The following is a 27,781-nucleotide window of genomic DNA, read 5'->3' as shown; positions in this document are numbered from 1 at the left end:
ACCCCATGTGACCGGCCCACGTACACCCGAGGGGGCCATATGAGTTGGGTACACAAGCTGTTGCGGCAAGATGATTGAACTCACCACCAGGAAGTCCATATTGTCATACAGGTAAAACTCACTTTGGGAAGCTTCATTGTTTGATTACCCTGTCTATCCATTCACCACGCCCTCATCAACCCGCTCAGGGTGACACATATGCGTGCCCATCCAAAACCCCCCTCTCCTTCCAATGCGCCCAATTGACAAAACACTACGGATATCCATTATGCAACCAGGACCGTTGTCTTTCCTGCGCCACCATGCCAAACCCTGTCTCTCCCCGTTCCCATCGCAGGACCACCAGACGCCAGACTTGCTTCGAAACAGGATACAATGTTCCAAGAATCCGGTCGTCTAAATTCAACCGTGAATCACAAGGCCGGTAGATCTCCCCCATATATCAACCCCACTGCCCTCATATCACCCCCCTAGAATCCGCCCACTTTCATATTGCCTCCGCCGCGATCCCCTAACCGAAAGGGCAACTGCCCAAACGGCCCGCCGCCCGGACTCAGTGCCGACGATGGGGTAACTACCTCATGGGACGACCCGACACTGCTCATCGAGTTGAGACTGGACGCGGTCAGGCTCGCCGTTGAGCTGGAATTCATAGTTCCGCTGCGCGACATGCCGTTCCCGTACCCGCCGCCGCCGCCGCCGCCGCCGCCACCCATAGAAAGCATCGTGTCCGAGCGGTCGCGCTCAAATACACCCGAGAACGCCGACGAGAACGAGGCGCTCTGCGGTGTAGACGGTACGGTGGCCTGCACCGCAGGACCCAAGGCCGCGCTCTGCGGTGTCATGGGAAGGGGTACCGGCGTGCTAGATTGTGTGCTGCTGTAGGGCGAGGCGATGGGTTCCGCGCCCGGGTGGCGGAGGAAGTAGGACCATGGAGACGACATCATGAGGTCACATGTTTCTTTCATGCTGCGTTGGATGGGGCGTAGGCGAGACTTGGTATCTATGGGCAGTTGTATGTCGTTCTGCAGGTGCATGATCCTCTTGATCAGGACGTACCACGAGTCGACGAAGCTGTTGCAGAGGCGCCAGAAGGATGGTTGCGTGCGGATACCCGGCTCCTTTAGCTTGATCGTTGAGAGTTTACCCTTGAGCATGTCTGTTTGCTGGATCGACGTAGTGCACTTAGCAATTAGCGTCTTCCAACAGTGGACTTGGTGATCAGGGGAGCGCTGTGCCGCCGCTGCCCGCATCGCAGATACGAACTGGCCCCTCATCGTCGGCAAGACACGCATCACTAGCTCTGTGGTCTTCTGCAGCGAGAGGAATATCCTCTCGAAGATGCGATCCTCCTCGGTGAAGTCGGCCGATAGGTTGCGGGTGCCCGTGGTGCTCGTCGACGCGAAGGATTCTCCGGACCTGGGCGTAGCGGCCCCCGCAATCGCTGACCGGCTAAAGCCGTTGAAATAGGGCATCGAGACATCTGTGGCAACCCGAAGATTGCTGGGGTTGTATACGAACATGCCGTTCCGCGGCCTGCCGTTCGCAAGCACTCGGTCGATCGTTGGCGTGGTCGAATTCTCACGCGAATGAGGCTTAATAGTCTCCCCAAGATCAGGTCGAGCAAGGGTAGCGGCGGGCCGCGAATTACCGTCCGGTGCTATCTGGGAGCAAGTTACACGCAGTTCCATAACGCTATTATAGAGCTGCGTCAACAACGTTCGGATGTATCGCGGGTCGCCGTTGTCCAGAAACAGGTCCACGTTGCTCATCACGAGCGAACACACATGCTGGTAGGCATGGATAAGTGTGAGGCAGGCCCGTTGTACGTTTTCGTTCTCTTTCTGACCGTATCCGTCTTCGGCCGCCTGTTCATGTTTCTGTATTTCCAGTTCCAGCTGCTCAACATGGGCATTTGTGTTGTGCACCACAAACTCGAGGTTCGACCGCCGCGACGTGCCGTCGTTGGTCAAGCCGACCAGCGTCTGAATCATAGGATGGATCTGGAAGATGGAATAGAGAACACCCTTGGCAGCTTCAAGCACAGGGTCGAAGACCTTAGACTCGCGCCGTCTCTCGGGCAGGACCGATAGCCTACGGATGTAGACAGGGCGCTGCAATGCCGGCTCGGCCGGGCTCCCATTGCTAGGGCTTTTCGTCTGCGTAGCCGCACCGTTGCCCTGCATTGCGGAGCCATGACTGAGGCCCCGATAATGACTGAAGCGGTTGTTCACGTCTTCTTCTAGCGTACTGAGCTCTGACCTCTTGGACACAATCGTGGCCATGCGCCGAGACCGGCTTTCGGATCGCTCCCGGCTCGAGGTCTGGAAAATGGTTTCGGAGTTGCTACGCACCCTTTCATTTGGGTTTCCGATGATCAGAGGCATGACCCCTGGCCTGCGCTGCGCTGCGTTTTGTTGTGAGAGTCCGCGGTAGTGCGACCGATTCGGGATCGGTGGCGGGCGAGGAGCAGCTGGCGATCTGAGGTCAGGCACTTCGTTGCCATTGACTTTGATTGGGAACCGTCCACTAAAGACCCGCTTGATCGTTGGTCGCGGCGTTTCTGTGCCTTCAGACGCCCCGTCGCCAGGTGAATCCGCCTGACCGCTGGCCTCTTGCTTCAGGAACTTCTTGAGAAGCGCCGTGGCAGCAACCTCTGATAGCTCGCTCTCCTTCCCAGTCCCGTCATTCTGCCCGCCGTTCCCTTGCACTCGTAGTATCTCAGGCGGTGGAAACTTCAGCGGGTTGCCCTCCAACTTCACGACGGATAGGGACGGCATGTCGGCCAAGCAAAGCGGCAGGTGGGTGATCTTGTTCTTCGGGATTGAGAACACCTTGAGAGATGATAGCTTTACTATCTCTGGTGGCAGGACTTGAAGCATGTTTCGCCCCAAATCAAGGATCTCGAGTGACTTGAGGTCACAGAGCTGGAAGCGGCTTGTCAGCACCTGAACGTTGGGGCTGAGAACCCCACAGAAGAATCCATGCTCACCGCTAGAGGAAACTCCTTTATCCTGTTCTGCCTGACATTGAGATACCGCAGGGAGGTGCATTCGGAGAACCTGGCCGGGAGGGTCTGCAGGTAGTTGTGCGACAGCGCAAGACTGTTGCGGCGCATTAGAAAAGCCAGGGCTGTAGAAAGCAGGGTAAGGAGGGAACCCTACCGCTCCAATTCGTCTTTGATTATGTCCACGATCTCCTCGGGCAGTGTCTGGATTTTCTTCCTGCTCAGGTCTATGGTCAGGCCCGGCTTAAGCGTATTGCTGACCCCGCTGGCCTCGGCTGCCTTGGCCTCGTTCTCGTGAGCAGTCCGCATCGCTTCTCTTGCCAGCGCAAGCACCTGGTTGGGCGAGATGGGTTGGCCCGCCGAAAGATTCGACGTCGACGGAACATCTCGAAGGCTCGGGACCGGAGGCGGAGGCGTCGGGTTTGCGAGCGCGGCAGCTGCAATTGCCCTACGGGCCTGCGCCGGATTATCGGGCAGCCCCCGGGGAAAGTCGACCAGGAAGTCCATCGAGCCGGTCTGCCTTTGGTCGATACCCGTTCGATCTCTCGATCTCGAGGCCAACAGCAATGCCGCCAGAGAAGGGCGCCCGTTCGAAGTTTTAGTCCGGTAGTACCTTTCGATACCTCGTGAGACCGGCAGTTGGACGACAGATTTAAGCCGTTGGACAGAGTGGTGGCAGCCGGTCGGATGGATTCATGGCGAGACCAGCCTCCTTATGGTCGGACAGGGGGGGCCAGGAAGCGACCTAGGCGGTGAACTGTCTGCTAAACCGCTACGGGCACAGCAAGCGGCACGTTCTCGCTGAAGTTCGGACGCGGCGTTGTCGTTGAGGCGAAGGAACGGTGCAAGTAGCGAATTCTCGTAACAAAAAACTGCCTTGCTCTGTCTGAACTGCTGAGTTTCCAGTCTCGGGCCCATGTCGGGTAGCAAAACGCCCAACATAGGGGTTAGCGTAGGCACACAGTCGGGGTGCATGTCGCAAATAGACAAGGGGTGTAGTGGGCTGCTGGCGGTGCATGGGCCAGACCAATGGGACCCCGCTGTTTAAGGACAAGGAGGGGCGTGCACCTAGCGAAGACCTGCGGCAAAACTGCAAGGGACAAGCAGACTTCCAACGTCACCGTCGCGGCAGCCGGTGCACCATTCAACGCCCTTTCGTAGCCAAGATCTCAGTAATTGGCTGCTCGCGTAGTCGCGACTGAGCGCGGATAACCACCAAGAGCCCAGGCGTCTAGTTGAAACGAAACACACACGGAGGAGCTGGCTGGGCGTGGAAAAGCATCTCGAGTTACACACATCAATTGGGTGCTTACCTCCCCTATCTCTCCAGATCTGATCTTGTTGATCTGCCTTGTCCTTCTGTTCGTGGTAGACGTAAGCCAATATTTGGCAAGTTTATCCGAGGCGCAGTGCTTACTCGCGTAACACTGCACCGAACGATGGTTTGGTGTAATTGAAGATGCTAAATCGGATCATACGGAGTAGTAAGTACGGGTACTCGTGCCTGAATGCTCTCCTGCACTCCCGGCCAACCCTCAAATCCGGAAAATCGTAGCTGACGAGTCTGAACCCACAATCTTAAAGGGAACAGCTCTTGGCATGGGTAGGAACATGGGTTCTTGAGGCTGTCCAGCTTCATTCACAGCTTCAAGCCGGATATCCCCATCACCTCAGATGGGCTTCTTCCTCAACCCTAACCCTGTCTTCAGCCTTCAAGTTCACCCAACAAGCGTCCTGCAACTCGATGTCGTACTACTAGTAATAACTCTTTTGATGGCACTTCGTCGAAGTTTGTGCTGGGTCAAAGTAGAAGTTCAACTAAAATCGAGACAGTTCTGTTAAGGCATCTTGGATCTCGACTTCACTTCACCTCTCCACCCGGCTTTTGCAAAGCCGAACAACCAAATCAAGTCCTCATGCTGACCATCGGATGAGACCCAACATCGCTCCTGGCCTGCTACCTACAAGTCATCAGTCCCAGCCCACAAATGCATCGGGGACTTTGGAAAGGAGATTAATATGAAGCATTTATACTCCTTTTGGGGAAAGCAGAAGGGGCCAAAATGCCTCTCGCCAGGAGCGACTCGTTCCACGACATTGACTTTACTCTCCGACGGCAGTTCAACAAGGAGACATTCAGGTATCTAGAACCCCTCAACGTACTGCTGGAGTCCGCGTGCTAACATGGTAAGGCCGTATCAGCGTGAAATCATTCTTGCCGCACTCGAAGGCAAAGATGTCTTCGTCCAGGCAGCAACGTCGTTTGGCAAGAGCCTGTGCTTCCAACTGCCTGCTGTGATAGACCGGGGGAGTATGTTCTGCAACATTTTTTTCAATTTAGGGAGCGATGAGTGGGTAGCTAATGCACGCTCAGTTACGATTGTCATCTCTCCGTTGCTGAGTCTCATGGCAAGTCTATCTCCGACTGCCGTAAGCAATCTCCGTATAGTACCTAACCAGGCGCGCAGATCAATCAAGTCGAAGCACTGCGTGCAGCCAACGTAGACGCGCGCACGCTCAACAGTAACACCCCTTTAGCGGAGCGAGACTATATCTACCAAGACCTGGCCACGGGTCACCCGCACACGCGCCTCCTCTATGTGACCCCCGAGCTCTGCTCCTTCGACCGCTTCCGCGACCGTCTCAAGCTGGTCCACGAGCAAAAGGAGCTCGCCCGAATCGCCGTAGACGAAGCCCACTGCATCTCAGAATGGGGCCACGACTTCCGCAGGGACTTCAAGCGCCTGTCATGGTTCCGCGACACCTTCCCGGACGTGCCGATCATGTGTCTGACGGCCACAGCCAACGACCAGGTCCGTCGGGACATCCTGTCCACGCTTGGGCTCGACAGGACGCCCGATAGGCTGCGGAACTTCACCATGACCGCGCACCGGCCGAATCTGCACCTCGAGGTCCGCTTCACCAGCGACGAGGCCAACGACCGCTACGACGACTTCGTCACCTGGCTGAAGGGCGTGTACGCGCGGCGTGCGGCGCCCGACCGCAGACCGGAGCTGGAAGCGGCCGGCGAGCGCGTCGAGAACGTGCCGGGAATCATCTACACCATCTCCCGCGACGAGTGCGAGTCGCTGGCCGCCGCGCTCCGCCACGACGAGATCGGCGCCCGACCGTTCCACGCCAAGCTGCCCAAGGAAGTCAAGGAGGAGACGCTGGCGCGGTGGATTGCCAACGAGCCCGGCTACGACATCATCGTGGCCACCACGGCCTTCGGCATGGGCATCGACAAGGAGAACGTGCGCTTTGTCGTACACTGGCGGCTGCCGAAGAGTTTTGAGGGATACTATCAAGAGGCTGGCAGAGCGGGGCGCGACGGGAACGCGAGTTATTGCTTCTTGTACTATGCTCGCGAGGACAGGGACCGCGTGTGCAACATGGTGATGAGGGACGGGCAGGCGGCCAGGGACGGGAGTGTGGATGGGAATAAGCAGGCGAGGATGCAGAGTCTGAACCGGCTGGTCGAGTACTGCGAGGACACGAACACCTGCCGGCACGCCGCGATTTGCAAGTATTTTGGCGAGGAGCGGGTGCCTGAGTGTGACTATGCTTGTGATTGGCACAAGGACGCTCCGGGGCTAAAAAGGAGGATGAAGAGGGGGTTGGCGAGTGAAGAGTGGGTGAGCACGCAGAGGGAAGAGGGCATGTATGATGACTATTATTACAGCGATTAGCTCTAGAGACGGCGACGTGACACTTAGATATGATACCCAGTTGGTATGAAAATTACGGGCAAAATGCACTTCTTTCTTGGATATGCAGCACCATCTCCGATTCACTATCTATCTTTCGGATCACTGGCCCCCTGTACTGTACCCTACCCAAACTCTTACATCTCGGTCGTTTCAAGCAGTTCCGGCCGCTCCTTCACCAGCCTCTCCAAGTTCCTCTGCCACTGGAGCCAAACCGCACCCTGCAGCACAGCATCTGACAAGTCATCCATCTTGGTAAGGATCTCATCCACCGCGTCCTTCTCCTCCTTCGACTTCCTCCCACGCTTCCTCTGCCCCCTTGCCGCCAACCCCTCCAGGAACAACCCCACCATCTCCCTCGCCTGTTCCGTCTGGGGCACAACCAACTGGCCCTCCTTCAACCCCGCCCCCAGCACATCGACCTTGCCCTTCTTCAGCAGCTGATACGCCCCATTACCCCCCCTCCCCTTCCCTTTCCCCTTTCGCTTCCCCTCACCTGCTCCTGTCAGCGAACCGACACCGGCCACCTCCGGCTCCGGCACCGGCACCGGCAGCAGTCCATCAGGGAACAAAAACCCGGCCACCCGTCTGGGCAGCACCGAATCCACCACCAACGGCATCCCATTCGGCAACCCATCCCCGGCCGGGGCCGCCCCTCGCAGCGCGGCAAAGACGGCATGCAGCATCGCCTCGAGCGTGTTCACCCGCAGCGTCCACTCAAAGATGGCCGCGGCGCCGCCCGTGCGGAAGCGCTGCCGCTCGATGAGCACGTGGGTCGGCTGCAGCGGGAGGAGGTGCGACTTGACCAGGTCGACAGTCACGGCGGAGAGCGTGGCCGGGGAGAAGCCATCTCCTCCTCCTTCTTCTTCTTTTTCGTTGTCCTTCTCGGCGGCTTCTCCTCCTTGTTCATCGGGCGTGCTTGAGGGCGGAAGGGTCAGGTCCAGGCGGTGCCAGGCGTGCAGGTGCACTGGGGAGATGTTCAGGAGGGGTGAGGATGGGGTTGGGGCTCGGGGTGGTGCTGGTGCTGGTGCTGGTGTTGATGCTGGTGCCGGGCTGAGGAGGCTGAAGGCGAAGTTCTTGAGGCCGAGGTCGATGCTGAGCACGCGGGTATTTGGGGGCAATGGCTGGAAGTGTTTGGCCGCGAGGGAGAGGCGTAGGACCAGCGCGGCTTTGGTGCCGGATTTCTTGAGGCCGCAGGACGCACAGAGGGCTTGCAGTGAGGCCGCGGAGTGTTTGAGGAGGGGTACGTTGGTCATGGTGGCATTGTCTTGTGGTAGAGATATGAGGAGGTGATGTACGTGAGTTGGTTGTGAGTGGATGTAGTGGGCAATGGCGAGGGGAGATGACGAAAGGAGCAGGGCCAGGAAGGTCGTGAAGAATAAGACTTCAATACCAGCGACTAAGTTACCTACCAGGTAGTATTACAGGATGCGCAGATCCAGTTGTCTGATATAGTAATCCTTCCAGTCACTATGCCACCACAGTTAAGGTCAAGGAGTCATGTCTCCAACTCACACCTCCATGGAGCCAAATGTGAACAACTGAGTGAGTCCGGCGAAATGTCAAAGCCCATGCGGACACTCGGTGCCTCCTCACAAAATATTCCGTACACAGAGGCCCTCACCCCGGCACTTGAGCCGACGGGTCACGCAAATACAGTCAGGCTTACCATAAGAAAAACGCGAGAATGGAAAGAAAATAGGGAGAAAAGAAGGAAGGAAGAACCAGCCGCTAAATGACTGTCTTTTCATCTCTTGAGATTCCGGTTGACATCGGAAGGTGTACTTCTGTCCGGCGTTGTCCCGCAGAAGTGGGACCGGATTCTCAGATCAGATCTCAAAGTCCGTCGTCGGCGACCTGGGGTTTCGAACCGGACAGCTTACGAGACCAGTCAATTTTCTAATCAACTCGTTGCTGATTCATCAAGTGTTGGAGTCGGAGCTAGAATACTACTAGTAATTGCTGCATACATTGGGCTCCGAGTCAGCATCGCGCATTGTGCAATCGCAAGGCCGAGGTTTCTGCGCGCCATCGGATTTGTCACCCTGTCCGTATCTGTATAATAACCCCTCCAACCCCGCGGCTCCTTCTCCGTTCGTCAACAAGACGATACCTATTTCCATGCAACCACTTTCTGTACTAGCTAGACGCTCCCTGCTCTCGTCTAGACCTGCCGCAGGCCGCATCAGCAACATCTCCCGCCACTTTTCCCACACATCACTCACCATGGCGCCGATTTCGAAGGAGACGGATTTCCTCGTGATAGGAGGCGGCAGCGGAGGACTCGGCGCCGCCCGCGCGGCCAGCTCCAGGTACGGGGCCAGGGCGATGGTCATTGAGGGCAAGCGGCTGGGAGGGACATGTGTTAACGTCGGGTGAGTGTTTACGGGACCCAATGCAAACGCTGCGCTTCAACATGCTGACAGCATCCTGCTTCCAATAGCTGTGTTCCAAAGAAGGTCACCTTCAACGCCGCCTTGATCGCCGAGACGATCCACGAAGCCAAGTCATACGGCTTCAGCGTCCAAGAGACAGCCCCGTTCGACTGGACTAGCTTCAAGAAAAAGCGAGACGCCTACATCCTGCGGCTCAACGGCATCTACGAGCGCAATCTCGCCAACGACAAGGTCGAGTACGTGCATGGCTGGGCGAAGCTGTTGTCTCGTAACCAGGTCGAGGTGACGCTCGACGACGGCACTAAGACGGTGGTCAACGCCAAGAGAATACTGCTCGCTGTTGGTGGCAACCCGACTATTCCACCACAAATTCCAGGGTCTGAGCTCGGCACAAACAGCGACGGCTTCTTCGACATCGACAAGCTACCAAAGAAGGTGGCGCTTGTTGGCGCCGGCTACATCGCTGTTGAATTTGCGGGCATGTTCAACGCGCTTGGCGTCGAGACGCATCTGTTTATCCGGCATGACACCTTCCTGCGCGCGTTTGACCCGATGATCCAGGAGGGCGTGACGAAGGAGTACGAGAGGCTGGGCGTCAAGCTGCACAAGCGGAGCGCGGTGCAGAAGGTGGAGAAGGACGAGAAGACAGGCAATCTCTCGATCCACTACAAGGAGGGCGACAGTGAGGGCGTCGTTTCGGATGTGAACCACCTCATCTGGGCGATCGGCCGGACCCCTGCGACGAAGGGTATCGGGTTGGAAGACGCTGGCGTCAAGCTCAACGAGAAGGGCTATGTCGTGGTGGATGACTACCAAAACACGAGCGTCGACAACATCTACGCTCTGGGCGACGTGACCGGGCAGGTTGAGCTCACGCCGGTGGCGATTGCCGCGGGCCGGAAGCTGGCCGCGCGGTTGTACGGGCCGGAGCAGTTCAGGACGGCAAAGCTCGACTACAACTTCATCCCGTCGGTCGTGTTTGCACACCCCGAGGTAGGCTCGGTTGGCTTGACGGAGCCACAAGCGGTCGAGAAGTATGGGCGCGAGAACCTGAAGATCTACAAGACGAATTTCACTGCCATGTACTACGCCATGATGGACCCTGAGCAGAAGGGCCCTACCAGCTACAAGCTGATCTGCGCCGGTCCGGAGGAGAAGGTGGTGGGCCTGCACATCATGGGTCTGGGCAGCGGCGAGATGCTACAGGGCTTTGGCGTTGCCGTCAAGATGGGCGCCACGAAGGCCGATTTTGACAACTGTGTGGCCATCCACCCGACGAGCGCCGAGGAGCTGGTGACGATGAGGTAGACTTGGGGAATGTGATACCAGAACCTTAGAATAATCGAACAGATTTTGTGTAATATCTATGTGCCTTCTTATGCCCCGGGTTCCGTCTCGCAGCTTGCATTGAGATATAAGTCAGTGGTGAAGATATGGACACCAGAGGGGTGAGTTTGATGTTGTACAATACAGGATAGTGCCAGCTCGGCAGCGTACGCGAGCGTTTTCAGTACCACATACATATCGGCTCAAAATCTAGGATAAGCTCAAGATTATACTCCGGTTCGATCCTTTCACACGCTAAAGTTGCTGTGTCAGAACTCATACTTGCTGTCGACGATTTCGCTTCAACTAGCCGCTCTCACACTAAACCCTAACCCACGATTTGCGACTCCGGCAGGCCAGTTCCGCGCACCTCACAAAAAGTCACACCACCCTCAGCCGAGCTCCCGCCAATCCGAATCGCTGGCGTCACAATCCGGAAGCAAGCTCGAATTCACCTCACTACATCACCACCTCATTGCTCCGCGACAGCAACACAGAGACTCCCCACTCATTCAAGGTAGCCCTCCAGACCTCCTCTCGCCCATGCTCTTTACGCCCATCGCAATTGCGCAATCGGACAACTCATTCTGACTAACCCAATTCCTGCGTTGCAAATTAGATGCTCGCCCGCGCGACCCTCCGCACCGGCAACCAGCTCGCCGCCGCGACCGCCCGCCGCGGCTTCCACGCCACGCGCGCCCAGCTCTCCTCGCCGTACCACTACCCAGAGGGCCCGCTGTCCAACCTGCCCTTCAACCCGCGCAAGAGGGGCCCCGGGTTCACCATCGGCTACTGGACCTTCTGCGTCACCGGGTTCGGGCTGCCGTTCGGCATTGCCTGTACGTCTGCCCTGCTCTGCCCTTGCTTTTGCTTGCTTATATGGCTTCCGCTTTGCTCCTATTTTGGTACCAACGGGTTGGGGAGGAGTAGAACGGGGTCGGCGGCAAACAGTGGTTGGAATTGCAGGACGTTTTGCTGACGGAATGAAACATAGACTGGCAGATGCACCACCCTGCGAAGGCATAAGCTGGTGGCTGCCTTTGCGGGTTATCGGGGAGGTTGTGGGAGAGATTCTTCGCGGCTTTGGCGCCGTGAAGAGCGACTGGGGCTATTTGGACAGGCGCTGCAAAGGGAAAGCGCTGTGTACATCTGCACATGACATGGGGCCGATAGAGAGGTAGACATCAAGACGAACTGTTTCCTTGGGTCGGTTACAACATGTCTCGTGTCCGGTCCTGTGTGCACGGCGCCAAGTGGAGGCGGCCAGAGCGGTACGGACGAATAGGTGCTGGCCAGTCGGCTGGGAACAATGATGGCTGCGGAAGCTCCTTAGGACTTCCTTCCGAGAGATACGAGGTCCCTTAACCGTTCACCCATGACGGTTCGCCTAGCTTCTCACCCGTTGTTGGGGGAGGGTCTTCCCGAAACTGAGTGAGACATCAGTTGCAGCACAATTGCAGGCAGAAGCAAGCTGTCCTGTCCTGTGCATTCGCCATCCCCACTCCCTGTGCATCCTTCTGGCTGGTTTCTGGAGATATCCGGCGCATAGAGGTGGCAGCTATTGTCTCGTTGGATCTAGCTTTTGATACAATCCGGCAATGACACAGCGGGCGTCACCGCAGCTACTGTAGCTCGGTATATTGACCACTAAGCAAAAGTGTCAGTGATGGCAGCTGCGGGAGAATATCTTGCCTGACTCAAACTATCTCGACCTTCTTCTTCCTTCTTCACATTACTTCTTCTCTATTTGTTCTGAACTTTCCTCCGTACTCTGTTTTGGTTGCCTTTTGAGCTGGCTTTGCTTGAGGGATAGCTAGCGCACGGACCATATCTGTGGATGCTGCTTGTCCGTGATCAATCAAGGGAATGTGTGTCGCTTCGCTGCGCCGACCTGCAGCGACCGAAACTCGAGCCTGCTAAATAAACACCACGGTATCTTCCAACGGAGGACCGCACCACAACATAGCACGCGATGGTTTGACATCGGACTACGCAGACACCCAAACAATGGACGTGCCGCCGGTCAAGCTGTCGGAGCTGCTTCGGCACCCTGACGACCTCGACAAGATCGCGGCGCTCAAGGCCGAGTTCGCGCGCAAGAAGGCGGCCGTGGACTCGCAGCTGCGCGGCGGCCTGCGCGAGCAGCTCGAGACCACGCAGGCCGGCATGAATGGCTTGGCCGACGGCCAGAAGACGGTGCAGCAAATCAAGGAGGAGATGATGAAAATCGACAAGATATGCTCCGAGTCGCAGAACATGATCACCGACTTCGCGACCATCAACCTCGTGTCGCAGGCCCACCGCAACTTTGGCGCCGTCGAGGCGATGCGCCGCAACCTCGAGACCTTCAACGAGCGCCTCAACGGCATCCAGGAGATGCTGCGCCAGGACGACGAGGACGCCGAAAACATGCCGAACCTGCTCGCCGTGCACTACGAGCTCACGCAGCTGCGCAACATCCGGGATGATGCGATGGAGCAGATCCAAAGGGGCGACGACCCGAGCTTGCAGTCGACGTTGGAGGATTATTTTGAGCGTCTCGACCAGGCCATCGAGTGGTTCGACGAGCACATCGGCCTGATTGCCAGGAGCCTGATCAACCTCGTGGTGGCAGACAATACGAGTCTGGTGGTGCGCTTTGCACTGATAATAGAGGCGGAGGAGAAGAGCGACCAGAGGGTGCTCGCGCTGCAGGAGGCGCTGAAGGACCACAAGGAGATGGCCACGCGGTTCCAAAGCATTACCGACGGGGCCAAGACAGTGCGAGGGTACAAGGACAGGTTCCTTGAGTACATCAGGAAGATCGGCGAGGGGCAGTTTGAGGAGAGCAAGGAGAAGTTTATGGAGGACCCAGGGGAGCTGGAGAAGAGCCTGCGATGGTATTTCAACGACCTCAACACGGTCAGACTAGGCATGGTGCCCCTGATGCCCAAGAAATGGAAGATTTTCAGGACGTGGACAAACATCTACCACGGGATGATGCACGACTTCCTCATAGGCATCATCAACGATCCCCAGACCTCGTCCGCACATACGCTGGAAATCGTCGGCTGGCCCGAGAAGTACTACCGCAAGATGACCAAGCTCGGATTCAAGCAGGAGGAGCTGACACCGCACGTCATCGACAATCGCGAGGCGGAGCTTGTGCGAGATTTCCGCGCGCTCATCATCAAATACCTGGACGAGTGGATCGGGCGCATCTGGGAAACGGAGAAGAAGGACTTTGCCGACCGCAACGTCGAAGGGGGCAACCTCGACCAGGATGAGTACGGCTACTTCCGGAACAGAAACCTGGTCGACCTCTGGCGCATGCTGCGCGGGCAGCTCGAGGCAGCTGCCAATTCGAAGCGGGCCGACGTGGCCGAAGGCGTGGTGGATGCCATGTTCCAGCGGCTCAGACAACGACAACAGTCGTGGCAGAAGATGCTCGAAGAGGAAGCGTCGCGCTACGAGACAGACAAGGTGGCTGACCTCGAGGGGTTCCAGCCGCTACAGGACTGGCTCGTGGCGACAGCCAATGACCAGATCGCATGCATCGACGACAACGAGGACGAGGGCCGGGTCGCATACCTGACCGACTTCAAGAAGGTGGTCAGCACGATGGTCACGCCGGCGTACATGGACCGCGCCGAGGCCGAAGTGGCGATGCTGCGCGACGGCTACCTCGACCTCAGCACTTGGTGCATGACCAAGTTCGCGCAGCTCGTGTTCGCCGTCGACTTCAAGTCCGTCATGCCGGACTTCTTCACGCCGCGGTGGTACACGACGACGCACATGGCACGCATGATCGCCACGTTCGAGGAGTACGTCGGCGACTACCGGCAGGTGCTGCACCACTCGCTGGTCGACATCTTCATCGAGATCTTTGCCGACGAGCTGCTGATCCGGTATCTGTCGTCGGTGCGCAACAAGGGCGCCAAGTTCCGCCGGTCGGACCAGTTCCAGGACAAGATCTTCGACGACCTCAAGACGGCGTTTGACTTTTTCAACACGCTGAACCCCGCCGTGGGCAACTCCATCAAGGAGACGTGGCGTGTGACCGAGCCGTTCCTGCAGTTGCTGTCGGTGGAGAAAGAGGCGATACCGGACACGTTTGGGGCCTTCAAGTCGGCGTACTGGGATCTGCAGATTAGCTGGGTTGAGGCGGTGCTGAGGTCTAGAGACGACTTCGAGCGGAGCATGTTGAATGCTGTCAAGGCGAGGGCTGCCCAGATGGACGTAGTCCGGGGGCCTGAGACGATAATGAGCAAGGTGAAGTAAAGTATGATGTACTATCCACGAGCGATGATGATGATGATGATGGTATCATGGTCCGGTTGCCGGCAGTGGCAGTGTGTAACGGCGGCTGGAAGCGTCCGGACCCCTATTGGTGGTCTGTCTCTTCACCCGGGCAACTGCCTGATTAGGAAATCAGCACAACACTCAAAGCCACATCATCGAGTTTGAAAACATTTGAAGCACAACCACTCGGGCCTGCCACCGTTCTTTGACAGGATGTTCAGATTTCTCCCTAAGGGAATGGAAATCGCTTCGAAAGGGGCTTGCAAGCCACTTCAGCATTGATTTTAGACTCGTTCTCGTCTCGAAAAGCATCTGGCATCTTTGAGTCATGGCACGAAACTTCAACACACAAAACGGCGCCAACACCAGGGTCATCTCATCCTGGCTACATGAGATTCCCTCCGATGCAGGCGGCGGCAGTGAAGCGACCTTGATCGAACCGTCTGTGTACGAACAGCCTGCCCCTCGGAGGCGCAAAGATCAGCCACGGAAAGCCCAACCTCGATCCGCAAAGCCCCCACCTCAAACACCGCAGAAACTACCCCTGCGCCCTTCCGCCCCGGCTCCGAGCCCGGCTTCTGTTAAAACCGAAGATCATCCGCGCCCCACCCCGAGCCCAACTCGCCTCAAGTCGGCTCCGGCCCGGGCCCAACGCCAAAGCCCAGTCCCACCAAGACCATACCAGAAAACAGACTAGACCACATCAGCACTAACCCCCTCCGCCAAAAAATCATCACCAACTTCCGCTCCCACTGCCTCGTCTGCCACCCGCCCGGAGGAGGAGGAGGCGCTCCGAAATTTACTAGTGCCAACCCTCCTCCTCCTCCACAGACCGCAGCCTCCCCTTCTCCTCTTCTTCCGCCACCCACCACCACTACTACCAACCTCGGCAACAATAACAATAATAGCAACAGCTACAACAACAACAGGAAACCATGCCCCCGCTGCGCCGCAGCGAGATCCTACACGCTTCGCCCGCACCACCACCAGAAATTCCTGGCCTGTCACCTGCTGCCCATCTCGGAGGTGCTCTCCTTCGACGAGACGGTCGCCTATCTCAACGAGGCGCTGGTGGCGCGGCTGGCCGGGGTGCTGGAGCGCGGTGGAACGGGGGACGGGGTGAGAGGGGTGGCAAGACCGTTTCCGACGTTGGATGACTTCGATGTTGTGAGGGGCCTGGCGGAGAGAAGGAGGAGGGTTTTGGAAGGGTTCGAGGGGCTTGGGGTGGACGTCTTTTGGGTTGGCTCGGGATCGGCCTATCCTGCCTTAGGGCGGGCCGGGGTGGTGTCCTCGAAAGGGAATGCGATGCACTGGATTGAAAAGATTGATGTCGGGTATGTTACAGGTTGCAGGGGGTGTGGCTGCGAGAAGTGGTGGGATGAGTTAAGATGAGGAACGTTGGTTAGTGAGAAGCGGGTGTCTCGCCGCTAATAGGGGATATGGTTACGGCGGTTATTCTGAACTTGGGAGGAGGTATTGTAATGGTGTTCCAGGTTAAAGATGACAGTTCCCAAGGTCCCCGAACTTATGCCCATGTCCAAGTAATCCATGCAATGCAGTGTAATAATAGTGTCCAAGTACACCGACCGGCCCTCGCGTAAGAGATAGATAGGTATCCCCTAACCAACCAACCAGTAAACCAGCAAACCATACCCATGACCCAAAGAGAACAAAAGCATCCAACCAACGCTGGTACTATTATGCCAGAAGAAAACCCAGCCTCCCTCCTTATCATGCCGTTTATCCATCCCTCGGCCCTATTCCCGACCACCAACAAACCTCTTCAGCCACCCACCCCCCTCTTTAGACCTCCCCTCCTCCAGCTTAAACCCCTTCCCAAACATACTAGACAACTCGTTACGCGGATCGCTCTTCGCACGCTCCCCACCAACCACGACATCGGCAAAGAAACTCGGCTCCGCAAATGCGACCGGTTGCTTCTTCTCCGCGCTCGTCGCTCCCCCGGTCCCCAATCCCATCATCCCAACCGCCTTATTAGTAGTAGTGCCACCACCGTCCCGCGCCAGTGTCGTCCCGTCCCCGCGAAAGCGCACCTGCTGCTGCTGCTGCCGCTGCCGCTGATCGACAGGGCTCGGCCGCAACCGCGGCTGATTCGGCGGGTTGAAGACGCGCTGGGCCGGGGTGGTGGGCGCGGGCGGGACGCGGTACCAGAAGGGCTTCTCGCGCGGCTCGGTCGGGGCGGAGCCGAAGGGCTGGGATTGGCGCTGGCCCTGCGTGTTGAAGGCGCGGTAGGGGGACTTGAAGTCGGATGTGAAGTAGGAGGAGGAGGAGGATGCGGAGGAGGAGGCTGGGGTGGGGGACCAGTCCATTTCTTCCGAGGCGTAGTATGACGATGAGTGCCTCGAGGAGGCAGGGTGGTCAGCGAAGCTGAGAGAGTTGAGGTGTTGGAGGGAGCTGGAGATTGTTTGCGCGGCTTGCGTGTGGGCGTGCCCCATGGGAGGGTGGTTGGAGCGCCGTGGGATGGATGGAGAGAGGTCGACGGGGCTGGGTGGGGTGGACGAGGTTGGAGAGCGGATGATCTCGTCGAGAAGTTCGGCCATGACCTTTGTGTCGTCGGGGCGGGAGGAGGAGGAGGAAGAGATGGAGGGTTCTGATGGTTCGCGGAGTTGGATGGGTTTAGAACCAAATAAGGGAGCAGTGTCGATTTTGATTGAGCGGGCCGCGAGGTTGAATATCTATGGAGGTCAGCGCCTCACTTCATATCGTTCGCATGTGTGAGGTGAGAGCATGACCTACGATTAGAGAGAAGGCCGCAGCAAAGGCGTGGCCGGCAATCTTCAGATGATGCAGCCGCGGGCCCGGAGTCGTCAAGTCCACCTTTGGCAGGCATATGCGGATAACGAGGGCCACGGCCTGGAAGAAGTACCATTTTGTGACTCCGCTGATGTGTCTGGTGAAGCCCCTAAACACCTGGGCGAAGCGCGGATTCCACCACAGCCCGAGAATGCTGGCTAGAGTACTCCATCCGAGCAGCCGCTCTGCGGACGGGAGCCGGGCCACAAACGGCCCGCATATCCTCAGCAGCCTGAAAGTAAACAAACTCTCATCCAGCCCAGCCCACAGAAAGTACTCCGACACAAGCATATGTACTACGACAGCGTGCCACGCCAACTGCAACACAAACCCGGCGATCCACAGCCACTTGCCCGCCGCCTGGAACAGCTCCAGCCAGCCCTGCGTCTTGAGGGTCTTCCTCGCGCTTGCGCTCCGATCAAGCATGCGCCGCAAGAGGTCCGTCTTGGCCGTGTAGACGGCTTGCTCGAGGCGCTCGCGCACCTTCGGCTCGCACTTGTCGCATATCTGTGGATAGAGGTTCTCTTGGTTTCGCCGGAAGCGGTAGAAGTTCCTCTCGCGCTCGGCGTACTCGGGGTCGTCCGGGTCAGGCAGGTATTGCGCGAGGGATGCGCTCAGCAGATGCTGGTTCTTGAGGCAGGTGGCGCAGAAGATGGGGTCGCGGGACGGGCTCAAGGGAGGGGATACAGGCCGGGGAACGGCGTATTGTCGCGGGGTGGCCTCCTTGTCGGTTGCAACCGGCGGGTCTGCAATGTCGCCGTTCTGTTCATTGTCAGTCGAGTGCTTAGGGACGGTTCCCACATGCAAAAATGAGGCTAGCAGGGGCCATGTACTTCGTCGAGATAGTTCGTCGCATCGCAAGTGGGACAATCGAAGCGTCGTATCCTGCCATCGTATGGTGTTGACGTCCTGCGCCCGCAGTAGAAACACGTCAGATAGCGATTGCGCCGGAGTCGCGGCATCTTGTTTGTGCAGCCAAGGGGACAAGCATGGCACAGCGACTGCACAATGGGACAAGCAAAGGAGGTATTTGAAGCCGGCGGCTAGATGCGAGTTGTTGGCGTGTTGTGCTTGACAGATCACAGGCATGGAGTTTCCAGGTTCTGCCGGGCGGTCGTGATTTCCAGCCCGTTCACGATCGGTCACCATTGCACCACTGCAGGTTAGGGGTGGGGCGGCGCGCCAATCGGATGGGATCCAACTTGTGGCAGTTTTGAGCCGCCCTTTCAGGTGTGCGACAGCCCTGTCGATTGAGACCGAAAGCACCTCAAGGCATGTTTCAATTACTGGTATCGCTGAACGGTAATACGATACCGGCAAGCGTGGTGTAATAAGACAAAGGTGGCCGCCAGCAAACCTCTCAGCGTTCACCCAAGATCAGTCCACGAGTTCTTTGAGCACCGTACCATTACCCAAACGTGTCATTTGACGTTGAAGCAATTGGTCCTGTTTCACAGAAGTGTCTTTGAACGGTCCGTGACCTTCGAGTATAACTCGCTCCAGTTCAACTTCAAGATATATAGACGCACGCTCCAGGAGTATACCTTCCTGATCCTTCCTTGTTTGGTGGTTAGACCCGGGTACTTTACCACAAGTCTCTCGTATGTTCTAACTTTTAAGTTCTGGACTAGGTATACTAGAGCTTTAAGTTGACATGTCATGGTCCTAAGCCGAGCTCTCATTGCAACTAATAACACCTCGGCCCTGTTAACAACTGTGGGTTGCGAGCTGTCTATCATTGTCGGACTGCCCCTTGAGCTTCACAGTTCACACCAGCTACGCAGCGAACAGCCTCGAGTCACTCACATACATCAGGACGTGGTCCAACTCCCTTAAGTCCCGATCTACTCGGGTTCTGGACACCCCTTCAACCTCCCTTTCTGGACCTTCATTCGCGGCTATTATATATGTGCCTCTGGCGCACAGGGTGCTTACGCAGGAAACCAGAGACAATCACTGGCACTCTTCCTAAGGTGGTGTCTTACCCCTGAAGAAACACTTGCTCCTAGGACCCGTCATTCCGGAGCGTCAAGGTCGACGTTGACCAGACACGTGCTGCGGCTTGGTCGTGACCCCCTCTCACTGCCGGCCGCCTGGCTGCGGTTGACATCGCCGCCGCTTAGTCGGCGACATCATACACCTGAACAGAATGGGCTCGCACAGGAGCGCACGGAGCGATGCGATGGACCCGCATCAAAGAGAAGAGAATGGCCAAGCAGATGGTCTGCCGCAAATTCTCACCCAAACACCCGACGACAAGACCAGGACAGCCGGGCATCAAGGGGTCACCACGCCTCAAACCGAAGAATCATCTCGAATACCCGTTTCAAACGCAGACATGGAGCGGCTCGCCGATGTACAGGAGTACTTAAGGTATGAGGCACGGCACGACCTCGGTAGGGACGACTTTGCTGTTCTCTTTGCCCTTGGTTTCATCTGCGTCTTGATCAGCTCGGTCATCGCCTTCTTCTGCTTCTCCTGGTCCCAGATCACCGCCGCTGTCTGCGTCTTCGTCGGCTTCCTCATCGTAAGTCCATCAAGGTCCAACCTCTATCATCTCTCGCAGAACTGACCACCACCCTCAGTGGCGCCATGTCTCCATCACGCGCGAGCCGTATCCTCCGCAGAGGGGACGTCGCTGGATCAGCGACGACGGCAACACCTCGGTGCCCGATACCAGCCGCCTCCCCGCCGTCTACTTCTTCTACGTGCTCGGCTCCGGCGGCCACACGACCGAGATGCTCGACATCATCAAGCAGAAGTTCCGACCGCAAGCCAACCAGCACCGGCGCTATCTGGTGACCATCGGCGACCAGGATTCGCTCAGCCGCGTCGCCAGGCTCGAGGCGCAGATCCACAACGCGTGCGCCGGCGACAACACGCGGGGCACGCTCGACACGTTCCAGGTCCCGCGCGCTCGCCGCGTGCACCAGCCCTTCTGGACGGCGCCCCTCACCTGCGGCCTGACGGCCGTCTACTGCATCAACGCGCTGACGCGCGAGCCCGAGATGCGCCCGCGCGCCCGCCACAGCACGCAGTTCAAGTACCCGCACGTGATCGTCACCAACGGCCCCGCGACGGGGTTTGTCGTGTGCGCCGTCGCGCACCTGCTCAAGATGTTGTACCTCGTCCCGGACAACCGCCTTAAGATGGTGTACGTCGAATCGTGGGCCCGCAGCCGCACGCTCAGCCTGACGGGCCGCCTCTTCTGGCGGACCAACATTGCCAACATGTTCTGCGTGCAGCACGAGGAGCTGGCCCAGCGGCTCGACGGCGCCGTGTACCTGCCGGCCCCGGCGCTGAGGGGTTCCGGTTAGGAGCCGGAGGATGGTGCCGCAGAAGCGGAGGCGGAGGCTGAAGTCGGTCAGTCGGAGGAAGAGGTCTCGGTCTCGGGCGACGTCGGGCGGCCGGAAAGCGAGCCGGGATCGGACGTTGACTTTGGACCGGATGATGAGCCCCCTTATCAGGGGCCTGTGGTCGTCAGGTCCAAGCTTTAGGGGAATGGTTGAGGCTTCTCAGGCGCCGCGGCGCCCCCTCTGCGTTGATTTCGAATGGATTTGAATCCCAAAGGGGCAGCAAGCACCCTTTAGTACATTGGTCTGATCTTGACCCCGCACCGCGAGTCGGACGGTATGAGCTATGCGTCTGGCGTTTAGCGAGGGGCCTGCGTCTAAATGCAGAAATTCGCCCTGATATCTCATGTTCCCAACCGTGGAGACGTACACACTGACTTTCAACATTGACAAAATTTTATACAGGTATACACGAGCGGGCACAGGTTCTGTCCCAGCTCAAGCGGCTGCCACCAAAATAAGTCACCCTCACAAAGCCTCAGCCTCATCCAAATCGTCCTTCGGATCCTCCTCCACGTCCACGACGTTGACGTACGCGGCGCTCCGCTCGGCCTCGAGCTTGGCGATCTGGTCGGTGGCCCACTTCTTCCAGTGCTCGTAGACCTGGTCCTCGAGCTCCATGCCGACCTGCAGGTTGTTCTTTCCAAAGTAGGCGCCGTAGTGGCGCGCCTCCTCGACCGCTATCCTGCGCTCGATCTCCTCCTGCTGCCGCAGCTTGTAGAACTCCTTGCGCGCCACGTCGTACGCCTGCTGCTTCGGCATGTCCCTGGCCTCCATCAGCCAGAGCTGCCGCTGGACGACGCTGTGGCACGGGGTGTGGTTCGTCAGCATAACTATGCTTTTTCTTTCCTACCTGGAAAAAATGGGACGGAGAGTGAAAAGAGAGCAAAAACGACGTACCTCTCACCGCTGAGCGCCATCCCTGGCTGCCGCAGGCCCTTGCTCCAGTCCCTGTACCGCGCATCCTGCCCGTCCAGCTCGAGCACCAGCTTCGGCCGCGCCAGCTCCCACGGGTGGTCGCGGTAGAACTCCTGCCGCAGCTGGTCCTCCGGGTGCACGATCTTGGTGGGCCGGAACAGGTTGCGCGGCTGCCGCCCGGGCTTCAGCGCGCGGTCGCGCGGCGGCGTGTGCTGGATCGGGTACGGCCGCGTGAGCACCTCGGCCGGCGGGATGTGGACCACGGCTTTGAGCCACGCCGGCGCGCGGTTGGACGTGTCGCCCTTGATGATGGTGGAGGAGAGGTACGCTTCGGCTCGGTCGTAGACGCGCGCCGCGAGGAATTGGCGGCCGCGGGCCATGGTGGAATTTCTTTCTTCTTATCTCGACGATGTTCGGTCTACAAAGCTGCGGAGGTGCTCGCTCGAAGGGTGGGGGGGATTTGGTGAGAATTACAGGTCCGGAGGCTCCACAGTCAAGTCAATCGAGCATCGCAGGATCGTCTAGGATCGGACCATTGGTCTGGACCACGCTCATACGGCACTTCTACTGCCCTGAAGATACCAGGCCGTTTTCTGCTCGAGGTTGTCGGACTCGAAGCGCACGTCGGGTGTGGAACTTTGCGGCTTCTTCTACTTGTAAATTTCAGTGGGGCCTTTCTAACGTTAACGTCCGCGAGCGCGGGACCCAAGCCGCGGAGTCGGCCCCGGCGGAATTTTGTCCCTCACCAAAGCGGCCATTCAGCCCCACTTAAGCCCCATGCAAAATGATCCCTGTCGATGCGGATGCTCGGCGCCCCATGGCATTCGATAAGCTCCCGTCGTCTCGACTTTTTCTCGCCGCAGTTGTATCAAAAGCCGGGCCCGAAGCTCAACACACATCGCCGTCCCTCAGCCCCCTGACTGCACCACGCCGACTGCGATACCCGGGGCGAGAGGCTGGGCTAGACCACGGGCCACCATGTTGGACGACAGCTCATGAGAGCCACCAGCCGATTTGACGGGTCGATATGCGGCGCGATCCTCTCTTTGCACCGCCCGTCGCTGTCGTCGAACCGGTTCGCCGCCGCCAACACACTTGCGGTTTCCGTCTCTAGGCCCGGACTGGAGCCCGCGCAGAGCCCTGACGGCAGTTGCACGCCTCGACGCAGCATCAGCACGGGGAATTCTGGCCTCAGCTCCCCAATTCCCCAGCCCCGCCCGCTATCCATCCCGGCCCTCCGCACATCGAGCACCGGCTTTGGCAGCTCTCCCGGACCCTCCATATCCGGCACCCGCGTGAGCCACACGGCCACGGCGGCGGAACCAGACTTTGACCCAGAGATTCATGACGATGACGCTTCGAGGCATTCGCGCTCGCAGTCGCCGTCCCGCAGGCCGAAACCGCTACGCAACTACACCAAGAAGGAGCTCCTCGACCTTATCGACGACTACGATGGCGAGCAAATTGGCCCGGTTGATGAATACCTCGAGTATCTCCGCGACCCCTACCTGCGGGGATATGCCCAACCTTACGCCCAAAGGTTCACCTTTGCCCGCACTGCCGAGGACTTTGCATACCCAAACCTCGAGCAGGTGATCCACGCCGGCGAAGAGGAGCAGAAAACCCTCTGGGAGCTCCGATTCGCCGTACTTACCCGCCTCAGGACGCCTCAAAAGGTCGACCTCGACCACATCTTCGAGCTTTACCAGCGCCTTCCCGAGCCGCGCATGCTCTACATCCACGCTCGGTTCCGTCACCAGCTGCTGCGGGCCCTCGGCCAGCCTGACGAGCGCGACTTCACGTCGATGCTGCGGTATTTTGCCGTCATCGCTGATGTCAAGAACACCGGAATCACCCTAACCACTGCGGAGTGGAATTGCGCCATTTCCTTTGCCACCAAATATGTAGGTACCGTGACAGAGACGGAAATCGAGGCGGCCCTGAAGCTGTGGCGCGAGATGGAGCTGGATGCCGGCGTCAAGGCGACCAACGTGACCTTCAACATCCTCTTCGACGTCGCCTGCAAGGCCGGTAACTTCGCGCTGGCCGAGATGATCTACCGGGAGATGGAGGGGCGTGGGCACCAGTACAACCGCTACCACTACACCAGCCTGATCCACTTCTTCGGCCTCAAGCACGAGACGAGCGGCATGCGCGCCGCGTACAAAGAGATGGTCAACGCGGGCGAGATGATCGACACGGTGGTGCTCAACGCCATGATCGCGGGCCTGTTGCGGTCGGGCGAGGAGGCCCCCGCCGAGCGGCTCTACGAGCGCATGAAAGCCGCGAGCCTCGGCGACGGGGCCGCGGACGCGGACGGGAAGACCCCTGACGGCGGCGACATCCCCGTCCGCACCGCGCCCTCCGACCGCGTCATCACACAGGCACTCCTGATGTTCGCCAAGATCGGCCGGCGCCACCCTCCCTCGCGGCCTTCGCTGCAGCGGATGGCCCCGCTCGCGCCGGACCTGCAGACCTACCGCATCCTGGTCAACCACTACGGCGTGAAGCGCGGCGACCTGGCCAAGACGGCGGCCTACATCGATGAGATGAAGTTCTTCAAGATCCCGCTGCACCACGCCATCTTCCTGGCGCTGTTCAAGGGCTTCGCCCTGCACGGCGGGTACCCGCGCTCCGCCTGGAGCGAGCAGCGGCTGCACGGGATATGGAACGCGCTGCTCGACGCCCTCGACTCGGGCGCGGCCGGGCTCGAGGTCAAGACGTGGTTGGCCGTGTGGGCGCTGCGGGCGTTTGCGCGCTGTTCCAGCAAGGAGCGTACGCTGCATGTCTACGACGCGCTCAAGGCCCGCTGGAGCTTGAGTCACGCCGATGAGCAGTTCATGATTGATTTCCTGAATGGGCTGGTTAATAAATCGCGGGGGCGGTAAGCACGGGCTAGAGGCTGGGTACGGTAAAATTATATCAGGTTATATAAAAAGAGATGATGGATGGATAAAATGCAAGCATCATGAGGGTTTGCGGGTTGGGGGCGTCTGTATAATACTGTAAGGATGTACCTCGCATACTGAATGTATGTATTCTAAGTAGGTTGTACAACCTGCGTTGCGGCTGACTTAGGAATTAAAAAGCTGCTCCAAGAGAGCTTGGTCGAGATGACAACTCAGATGATACCGTTATTCCTGTGTCTACATTGGAGCACCAAGCAGATTTCTTCAACACTCAACGGATGGGCATAGGTTTGATGGGATCCCTTCTTCCAGCCCTTGAGTCGAAAGCTACAGTAAGAGCTGCAGCTAAGGGGGAAAATGAGAAGATCAAAAATATCTGATCATACACGGGTATCGTCTATAATATTCCGTAGGAGAAGCCTCCTCCAGCTAACGACAGCAAACACCTCCCCTTTTCTATCTCCATGCCATCATTCCATAATCCAGTGTTCGGGGATCTTTTTATAACCCCCTCCGAACGCCATCGCCTGACATGACGAATACCAAAAGATAAGGGACCAGTCTTGGTTCTGGGAAAACACCTACCTGGTCCCATTCCACTCCGAGGTCCAACAAGCTCAGAAGAAAACACTTACTAAGCACTAGGATAGAAAGACAGGAAGTAAAGGAAAACGAATGAACAAAAGATGAAAGAAAACAGGCAAGAGATCACCTCGGAGGCCCAGCTCTTAACAAAGCCTCCCAGTCCTGCTCAACACCACTCGCGCCACTCTCTCTCTCCGTAGCATAGGAATCATCCCTTCCGACCGCCCTCCTTGGGATTAGAATTGGCTTTGGGTTTGGTTGTCTTGCAACAACAACAACCGCTGCGGGCGGCACCAATACACCGCCCCTCCCCGCTCCTGCTGCCATGGCCATAATGCTGCTGCTGCTGCTGTTGCTCCCAGTGCTAACCCCGGTTTTATCACCAGCAGCAGCAGCGGCGACTGCAGCAATATACTCCTCATTCAGCTCCTCGAAGACCTCGACCTCGACCGTCTTGATGATCCCTCCGCGTGGCCACCAGGCTTCCAGGTCCATATCAGCGCCCCGTCCTCTGTCTTCGTCGTGGTCGTTACCATATCCATACCCTTCCCCCCTTTCCTTCTCCTCCTTCTCATCATCCATGCCCCTATTCTTGTGCGTCACATACCCGAGATGTCTCTCACCCTCCACCCCCGGCGGTCCGTCCATATCCGGACGCTGTCTCTTTCGTCTTCCTCTTCCCCTCCTCCCGCGCTCGTCATCATCAAACCCCAGTGCTAAATCATCCTTCCGCGCTCTCTGCTCCACGGCCACAACACTAGAGTCGCGGTCCGGGTGGCGGTCGTCGTCCCGGGAACGGGAACTGCCAGTGCCAGGCCGCACAATAGTACTCCGCTTGCTGTCCGTGCGACTGAGCGGGGATGATGATGCCGTAGTAGTAGTGGTAGTGGTAGCGGTGCGGTTGGTAGACGTGGACGTGGACTTTCCGCTGCGCCCAGACCGGGATGCTGAGCGGCTTGTTGTGCCTGCAACGGAGGAGGAGAAGAAGGAGGAGGAGGAGGAGGAGCGGTAGGGATCACGCCCGCTTTTGTTGCCGTTGGCCTTGCGGTCGGTGGACGATGTCGTCGTTGTCGTTGAAGTACTTCTACTTCTTCTGCCGGCGGTTGTGGTGGCTGCCGTGGTAAAGGAGGGACGAGTGGGGGAGAAGAAGAGGGGCCCGAGGGTGAGGAGATTGGAGGCGGTTAGAGAGAGGTTTTGTTCTAGGCTGATGGGTGGTTAAATAGAGTGAGTTAGGGTGTTGGTAGTAAGGAAATAAAAGGGTGTGAGACCCACTTGGCCATGAGCGAGGCGTAGAAGAAGTGGAGGGTGTAGGTCGTCACGCCCGCTGTTTGGGAGATCTGTGCGGTTCGGACTATGACGAAGATCCCGCAGCTGGATGGGATGATTAGTGGTCGGGAGAGAGAAATTCAACGAGGGCCAGAAAACAGTGAGAAAGCAGGACGGAAGGAAAAGAAAATACTTACACCAAGCTCAGGACGGATGTGACATAGAACGGCCATCGTGGCTCGCCGTCACGCGAGATGTCGCGCAGTATCAGCAGCGGGAAGAGGGCAGAGAAGACCCATGAGAAGACGGAGAATGCTGTATCTGTCAGCGACCGGCACATGAATATTCCAGAGAGAACTAGCCCACCCCCCTGAGCGTAGCCAAGACTCATCTGTGTACCCGGCCCCGAGAGGCAGTCGCCCGGGACATCCGGATCCCACATCTTCTCCAACGGCCGGCATTGCAGATACCCAGCCAAGGCAAAAGCCAGGTTGGTGATGGCCATTACCACAACAAGCGCGGCGAGCAATATCCTCCACTGCCGCGCCCTCCTCAAGAGGTCCATGAAGAAAAGGCATATCGAGATCTTGCTGAGGGTGACGCTGACGAGGTACCACGGCTGCCCGAGCACGTTGAACTGCAGGGCGCGCGCCGGATCCGAGGCTGTGCTCTCCAGGATGCCGAAGACGGTCCCTATTAGTGCTATCACCTGGCACAGAGTTAATGATTACCACACCTAGATTCCCAGTTTCCGTTTGATTCAACTCAGACTCACACTGGCCGCCCCGCTCGTGTAGTCGTCGGCTCCGTACCCGCCGTGGATTCCCTTGCGGGTGCAGAAGCGGACGAAGGTGGTGGCGAAAACAAAACTTGCAGTGGCCAGAGAAAGGGAAAGAAGGATCGGCCCTCGGGAGAGGTTGGCTGTGGGGTCTGCCATGATGGGGTGGATGGGTAGAACTTGGGGGTATCAACGTGTGTAAGTGTCATTGCCTCATCATAGTATCATACCGGGGTTGATGAGAAGAGGAGAAACGATGAAGAAACTAAACGCAAAGGGGAGAGACTGCCCGCGATCTTAAAGGCTGGCTAGCTGGCACAATGGAACAGGGCTACTAGCTGGAGACGGGAGGGACGGGAGAGTCGCGGCTAAGGTTGTTTTTGGGGGCAGTCAATATGACTCGCCAGAGAGAGAACGGAAACGACCGAGAGCTTCTCCTAG

At 58.0% G+C, this 27,781-nt stretch overlaps 11 protein-coding genes across 11 annotated transcripts; 6 read left to right on the top strand and 5 right to left on the bottom strand.

The window, feature by feature from the left end:
- Positions 1-15: 15 nt before the first annotated feature.
- Positions 16-3,931, bottom strand: B0T15DRAFT_418052 (RAM signaling pathway protein-domain-containing protein). Its single transcript, XM_062865501.1, has 3 exons — positions 3,165-3,931; positions 2,993-3,104; positions 16-2,927 (listed from the first exon to the last, which is right to left on the bottom strand). Exons 1-3 carry the CDS (start codon positions 3,512-3,514, stop codon positions 471-473), a joined length of 2,919 nt encoding a protein of 972 aa, XP_062719912.1. The 5' UTR covers positions 3,515-3,931; the 3' UTR covers positions 16-470.
- Positions 3,932-5,070: 1,139 nt separating this feature from the next.
- B0T15DRAFT_494618 (P-loop containing nucleoside triphosphate hydrolase protein) lies at positions 5,071-6,696 on the top strand (the record flags this gene model as incomplete). Its single annotated transcript, XM_062867022.1, has 4 exons — positions 5,071-5,147; positions 5,200-5,318; positions 5,382-5,437; positions 5,476-6,696. 4 exons carry the CDS (start codon positions 5,071-5,073, stop codon positions 6,694-6,696), a joined length of 1,473 nt encoding a protein of 490 aa, XP_062719911.1.
- Positions 6,697-6,771: 75 nt separating this feature from the next.
- Positions 6,772-7,970, bottom strand: B0T15DRAFT_503449 (mitochondrial resolvase Ydc2; the record flags this gene model as incomplete). The annotated part of the gene is made up of 1 exon (XM_062867470.1): positions 6,772-7,970. One exon carries the CDS (start codon positions 7,968-7,970, stop codon positions 6,852-6,854), a length of 1,119 nt encoding a protein of 372 aa, XP_062719910.1. The 3' UTR covers positions 6,772-6,851.
- Positions 7,971-8,560: 590 nt separating this feature from the next.
- On the top strand, positions 8,561-10,686 carry B0T15DRAFT_231159 (uncharacterized protein). The gene is made up of 2 exons (XM_062862947.1): positions 8,561-9,089; positions 9,158-10,686. Exons 1-2 carry the CDS (start codon positions 8,836-8,838, stop codon positions 10,416-10,418), a joined length of 1,515 nt encoding a protein of 504 aa, XP_062719909.1. The 5' UTR covers positions 8,561-8,835; the 3' UTR covers positions 10,419-10,686.
- A 1,515-nt stretch (positions 10,687-12,201) lies between these two features.
- On the top strand, positions 12,202-14,871 carry B0T15DRAFT_231121 (exocyst complex component Sec6-domain-containing protein). Its single transcript, XM_062862946.1, has one exon. The coding sequence runs from the start codon at positions 12,444-12,446 to the stop codon at positions 14,694-14,696; it is 2,253 nt and encodes a 750-aa protein (XP_062719908.1). The 5' UTR covers positions 12,202-12,443; the 3' UTR covers positions 14,697-14,871.
- Positions 14,872-16,396: 1,525 nt separating this feature from the next.
- Positions 16,397-18,673, bottom strand: B0T15DRAFT_231104 (Ima1 N-terminal domain-containing protein). The gene is made up of 3 exons (XM_062862945.1): positions 18,365-18,673; positions 17,475-18,293; positions 16,397-17,413 (listed from the first exon to the last, which is right to left on the bottom strand). The coding sequence occupies exons 1-3, from the start codon at positions 18,491-18,493 to the stop codon at positions 16,475-16,477; spliced, it is 1,887 nt and encodes a 628-aa protein (XP_062719907.1). The 5' UTR covers positions 18,494-18,673; the 3' UTR covers positions 16,397-16,474.
- Positions 18,674-19,869: 1,196 nt separating this feature from the next.
- B0T15DRAFT_494613 (glycosyltransferase family 1 protein) lies at positions 19,870-20,848 on the top strand (the record flags this gene model as incomplete). Its single annotated transcript, XM_062867021.1, has 2 exons — positions 19,870-20,058; positions 20,117-20,848. 2 exons carry the CDS (start codon positions 19,870-19,872, stop codon positions 20,846-20,848), a joined length of 921 nt encoding a protein of 306 aa, XP_062719906.1.
- Positions 20,849-21,472: 624 nt separating this feature from the next.
- Positions 21,473-21,978, bottom strand: B0T15DRAFT_383884 (mitochondrial ribosomal protein S25; the record flags this gene model as incomplete). Its single annotated transcript, XM_062864266.1, has 2 exons — positions 21,473-21,686; positions 21,785-21,978. Coding segments are annotated over 2 exons (408 nt in total), but the record flags the coding sequence as incomplete, so codon positions are not given.
- A 76-nt stretch (positions 21,979-22,054) lies between these two features.
- B0T15DRAFT_485868 (uncharacterized protein) lies at positions 22,055-24,690 on the top strand (the record flags this gene model as incomplete). Its single annotated transcript, XM_062866319.1, has 2 exons — positions 22,055-22,125; positions 22,812-24,690. 2 exons carry the CDS (start codon positions 22,055-22,057, stop codon positions 24,688-24,690), a joined length of 1,950 nt encoding a protein of 649 aa, XP_062719904.1.
- Positions 24,691-25,463: 773 nt separating this feature from the next.
- On the top strand, positions 25,464-26,531 carry B0T15DRAFT_231000 (uncharacterized protein). Its single transcript, XM_062862944.1, has one exon. The coding sequence runs from the start codon at positions 25,622-25,624 to the stop codon at positions 26,306-26,308; it is 687 nt and encodes a 228-aa protein (XP_062719903.1). The 5' UTR covers positions 25,464-25,621; the 3' UTR covers positions 26,309-26,531.
- B0T15DRAFT_230970 (uncharacterized protein) lies at positions 26,417-27,709 on the bottom strand. The gene is made up of 4 exons (XM_062862943.1): positions 27,338-27,709; positions 26,929-27,271; positions 26,760-26,877; positions 26,417-26,667 (listed from the first exon to the last, which is right to left on the bottom strand). The coding sequence occupies exons 1-4, from the start codon at positions 27,497-27,499 to the stop codon at positions 26,526-26,528; spliced, it is 765 nt and encodes a 254-aa protein (XP_062719902.1). The 5' UTR covers positions 27,500-27,709; the 3' UTR covers positions 26,417-26,525.
- Positions 27,710-27,781: the final 72 nt, after the last annotated feature.

Source organism: Chaetomium strumarium (genome assembly GCF_033439665.1).
Source record: "Chaetomium strumarium strain CBS 333.67 chromosome Unknown B0T15scaffold_5, whole genome shotgun sequence".
Taxonomy (NCBI): domain Eukaryota; kingdom Fungi; phylum Ascomycota; class Sordariomycetes; order Sordariales; family Chaetomiaceae; genus Chaetomium; species Chaetomium strumarium.
The sequence above is the reverse complement of the archived record's forward strand: the minus strand, read 5'-3'. Positions and strand labels throughout refer to the sequence as shown.